At 59.4% G+C, this 4,989-nt stretch overlaps 1 protein-coding gene across 1 annotated transcript; it reads right to left on the bottom strand.

Moving 5' to 3' along the window:
• Nucleotides 1-1,448: 1,448 nt before the first annotated feature.
• Nucleotides 1,449-2,952, bottom strand: LOC119270165 (NAC domain-containing protein 83-like). The gene is made up of 2 exons (XM_037552136.1): nucleotides 2,282-2,952; nucleotides 1,449-2,198 (listed from the first exon to the last, which is right to left on the bottom strand). Exons 1-2 carry the CDS (start codon nucleotides 2,499-2,501, stop codon nucleotides 1,726-1,728), a joined length of 693 nt encoding a protein of 230 aa, XP_037408033.1. The 5' UTR covers nucleotides 2,502-2,952; the 3' UTR covers nucleotides 1,449-1,725.
• Nucleotides 2,953-4,989: the final 2,037 nt, after the last annotated feature.

Raw genomic sequence — 4,989 nt, 5'->3', positions numbered from 1 at the left:
ACACTGTTGCTTGCGAGCTGAGCAAGAGGCGAGGATCAAATCACCGTGTCTGTGCGTGTGCGTGTGGGTGTGTGAGCGAGCGGATGCCGGTGACTAATGTGTGCGCGCGCGCGGCGCGGCGGTGAGCGTGAACTGCGCGGACACTCGTGAAAAGACAGGCTGCCTCAGTCGTCCCTGTCTTGTGTTGCTGTCAACCTCGACCCGGCCGTGCTTGCGGCTGCCGTAAGCCTGTAACCGCCGCCGTTTAAATACGGATTCGACCCCGCCGCCCGCTCGGTCGCACGACACTGACGCGCCCGGCTGCCGTGCTCCGTTTCAATTGCCTGAAAGAAAATTCACGTCGCCTGGTTTCATTTCTCCGAACATTTCACCAGCAGAGACAGAGGAGGCAGGCACCGTACTGCTGCTATTCAGTTTCAGCGGTGTTCGGCGGCGGTCCGGGCCAAATTCCAGCCGGCTCCGGCGAGCGAGTCCATCGTCGTCGCTCGGATCAGCCGTAGGCGGCATCCGATCCCTGTGCTGCAAGCTAGCTATAGCTGTCTCCAACACAACAGTGCACGCACGCACGCACGCACACACGTCTCTCTTTCTCTTTGCTGTCGTCGTGGCAACAGCGTCGCTGCAGCACGTCGGCTTCAGCGGCAGCCGCTCAACCATTCCACGCATGCAAGCAACCCGCTCGTCACGCCCTGCATCATACCCAATTTTCTGATATCAGGCCCTAGAGTCTGCACTCCAGGTGCGTGCCGACTCGGGCAACCCACATACAGAAAAAGGAGCTGGCAGCGTATGAGCCATGGCCACCAGCGCCACTACCGCCGAAAAAGTAGTCCGCAGTCAGTATTAGCTGCCCGGAGAAGAAGAAGAATGAGACAGTGACAGTGTGAAACTGCGAACGCATGTCCGGTCGAGGTCTTGGTCCTCGGTTGATTCCCCAGATCTGTCCCTCTTATTCGGCTTCGATATGATTCGAAGCTAAGTGAGATGAGACGGAACGGGATGCTCGGGGTCGATGCGGCTGAAGCGGCAATGGCCGGAAGCAAAATTGTTCGTTCGTTCGACCGGCGGGATTCCTATTCCTCTTGCCAATAACGGGGGCCCCTTTTGATGGCTGGAAATATTCCTGTCGCCCGGCGGGGGCCCGGCGTCGGGAGGAAGAAGAAAGGCATCTCCGGACTGGGTCTGAGTGGATTCGAGTATCCAATCCGATCCAATCAGTCGATCGATCGTTGGATCAGTACTCAGTGGCGCCATCATCACCACGCACGCACACGCACAGCCGTAGCTTATCACAAAATTCGTGAATCCGTCCGCTTTCTGCCTCCATGAACTGAGCTCCGACGCCTTTCTGCCCTGCTTTCTCTGCACCACCTCTGTTTTCTACTGTAGCTGTTTGCAGTCGCTACCTAGTTCATTCTTTACTTGTCGATTTGTACAAGAAGCTGAAATTCACGAGCAAAAGAACTCCAATTTAACGTTGGAACATGAACTCTTTGATTCACAGTGAGCTCTCAGTCTCAGCTCACTCGTCAAACATGGTGAGGTGTTTGATTGCTTGAGCTCGGTTTGCTGATTGCTTGAGCTCGGTTTGTTTCTCCTGATAAGTTGGGGCTGATGATTACTACTGCTGCTACTACGGACTAGTACCACATTAGCAGATCGACGAATTAAAGGGGCACTCATTAGAAAATTACAGGGACCGTGATTGAGGTCAGGTCAGCTGCTCTAATCCTCTCGCCGCGCCAGGTTAGAGGCGGTCTCATCATCGTCCTCCTCCATGCCCGACTCGGTCACGCAGGAGGACGCCGGGGACGGTGACGCCGGTGTCATGTCGGCGTCGGCGTCCCCCCTACGCCGCCCCGCTGTGCCGTGGCGCGCTGGCGTGGCCTTCTTGAACACGCGGCAGACCACCCAGTCCTTGGCGGCGTGGAGGCTCTTGGGTGTGGCGTAGGCGGCGAGGCCGGCGGGGAGCAGGCGGTACTCGTGCATGGCCCAGCCGGTGCGCGCGCCGCCTGGGCGGCAGAAGACGAGCGTCCGCTTGGCGCCGATAGGCCGGCCGCAGCGTGGCGCCACGACCAGCCGCTCCTTCCCGGAGGCCCTCCACACGCCGCTGCCGCCCGCCCTGCCCGCGCCGCCGCCCTTCCGCCAGCACCCCGTCGCCGGCAGGTGGAAGAAGTAGCGCTCGCCGTCGGCCTCGCCTGCACGCACATGGCAAACAGTCAGCGCAATGCGGCAGCGGCAGCTCCGTTGGTCAGTGATACGGCGAGTAAGTGGAGCGTACCTGGCAGGTCCGATGGGTGGAGGCGCGCGAGGTCGGCGACGGGGATGATGTCGGCGGGGAGGGGGCAGGAGAGGGCCTTGCGGCGCAGGTAGTGCAGCAGCAGCTCCTCGTCGGTGGGCCGGAACCGGAACCCGATGGGCAGCCCGCCCTGGCCGGCCGGCGCCCGGCACCCGCCGACGCCCGCGGCCTCCTCCGCCCGCCTCTCCGCCGGCAGCGCCATAGACGCACACACAAAGCACAACCCAACCCAACCCAACTAAGCAAGCAAGCAAGATTACTTCCTCTCTCTCTCTCTCTCTGTCTAGGATGGGCCGTGTGCTCGCTGTAGGCTGGCTCACATGCAAGTCAGACTCAACTCACACACTCGCTCGCCCCTCCATGGAGGACGGAGCAGAGGTAGAAGAGAGAGAGAGAGAGAGTGGTTGAGCTCGTGCGGGTGCGGGATGATAGCTAGCGGGAAAGGGGGAGGCGGTTGGCGGTTATATAGTGGCAGGCGGCCGGTGTCGTGAAACACACTCAACCGCCATCGGCGAGCTCGGCTTTCCTTTCTTCTTGCCCTGCCCTTTCCATCAAGCGAAGGGAACAGAGAAAGGGAAAGCGGGAGCGGGCGTCCCGTGCAGCCCTTAATCACCCTCCAACCGGTGAGCTCCGGGCTTAAGCAAGCACGCAGGGACCCTCCCTCCCTCTGCACCTGTCTCCGGGAGGGGAGAGGGGAAGGAGAACAAGGCATCGAAAGGCCATCTTTTTTTTTTTTTGAAGCAAAAGGCCATCTTTTTCGTGCGCGCCCGATTCTCTCTTTCTCTTTTCTTTTCTCTTCTCTATGCGCCCTGCCGTCGAAACGAAATTCCTTCCCATCTCCTCCCTTCTTTTCCCTTTTTCTGTTGTGCTGGAGGAGGGAGGGGGAAGGAGAAGCTTCCACGTTACAGCAACGCGCTGCAACGGGGAATCGACGGCCTCAGCGGCCACCTACCTTGGATTCCGGCGTTCAATTGGCGAGCTTACTTTTTTTACTGACGGAGAAGGAATCGGAGCGCTGACACCTCGCGTGCCCGTGCGGCAGCGCCCAAAAGAGACGGATGGGCTGCGCCACAAGCATCCTTCCAGCTTAATTACCTCGCCAGTTCACCCTCCGGACTGAAACGTTTGGTGATGAGTGCGCCGCGGCAACGGCGGCCCGCTTTTGGGGTGGACCTCACAGCGGCTTTCGGAGTCAAATGCATGCATGGCCGTCCGTTGCCGTTGCCACTTGCACCTCCGCCCCCGCCTCCGGCTCCGGCTTTGGCTTTGCTGCGGCATCCGAGGGGAGGGAGGTCCCCGGCCGGGCGGTTGCACGGGTGAAGTGGACGGGGCGGGGCCATGCATGCACGCACGCTGCCGCGCACGGCCATCGGGCATTGCGCGTGGCCGGCATCAGCACCGCGCGCTGCAACATTGTGCTGCTGCCTTCGTCCATGGGTGCGTGCGTCCGTCCGTGCCCGGCTGTCTGGCACTGGCCAGCCAGGTGCCCAGGTCAGGCTCAGTAGTACCTACGTCGTCGTCGCCTGCGCTTTCCCGTCACGTGAACCGCACCGCCCGGCTCCCGTCCCGTCCTCGCTGCCGTCCCGGCACCGGCGCTGTTCCGTCGGGACTCCGGCGACGGGCGATGGACCGGTACATGGACTGGTCTCTACTCAACCACGTGAGCAGTGGCGTTTCCTTTCGGACGTACCGATCGACACCCTTTTCCGCATGCGGTTGGGCTTGTCGATGCATGCGCGGTGGCGTATGCCCATCCGCGGTAGCGCGGACGTCCGGCGCGACGGCCCGGTTGGGTTGGCCACCGGCGCCAGCGACGATGCCTTCACTGTTGTGCTGACTGGGAGAGAACGCACCGAGCACCTGTGTCTCGGACGCTCCTCTCGGGTTCGATTCAGGGACTGGTTCAGGAGCGGGACGTGTCAACAAGAAAAAACACGGATAACTTTTGTTCTCGAGTGTTTCCTTGCTCTCCACCACGTACGTGTTCCTGCCTTCGTTTCTGCTATACAACCCATGGAATTAGGTGGACAACACGAAACCAAATACGTGAGGTGTAGCCGTCGCCTCATGTAGCCGACCTCCTCTGCTAATATTACATTTTCTCTGCCTTCCGCCGGTCCGCCGCATCTTCGGTGGCCTTAGGGCCGAGTAGGCGCGATGGATCCTGACTGGCCAGGATGGAAGGGCTTCATCTTTTAGGTGTTACTTTAAATTTTTGTTAGGGTTTGTATCCTGTTCAGCAAGACGAGACGGCGCCGCTCTCTGCAGATGTAATAAGGTTCTTTCCGTCTAGCCCTTATTTCGATGGTGCGTCTAGCACCGACTATGGGTGTGTGGAAATGGGTTTCCGGCGGATCTATTTTCGGTGGTTCCGCTTGGATCTGTTCGTTGTTTGTCTATGTCTGTGTGGATCGTTAGATCCTTCTGATTTATGCTACTCTTCATTGTCGACGGGTGCTGTTTTCGTGCCCTGTTCCTATGAAGACTTGGCACGACGACTTCTCGATTGTCTACTACAACAAGTTTTGTCCGGCTCCGACGAGCGACGGGCGATGACGGCGGTGCGCCTTCGGCTCGCTCTAGTTGTTGTAGCCGTCGCTAGATGGTCTATAAATCTAGGAAAAAAGTCCATTTTACTACCCTGAACAAAATTGGTGGTTTACATTACCCCTTGATCTTTTTTTCGGTTC

Source organism: Triticum dicoccoides, chromosome 3A, assembly GCF_002162155.2.
Source record: "Triticum dicoccoides isolate Atlit2015 ecotype Zavitan chromosome 3A, WEW_v2.0, whole genome shotgun sequence".
NCBI classification, from domain to species: domain Eukaryota; kingdom Viridiplantae; phylum Streptophyta; class Magnoliopsida; order Poales; family Poaceae; genus Triticum; species Triticum dicoccoides.
This window is presented reverse-complemented; position numbering and strand designations above follow the sequence as displayed.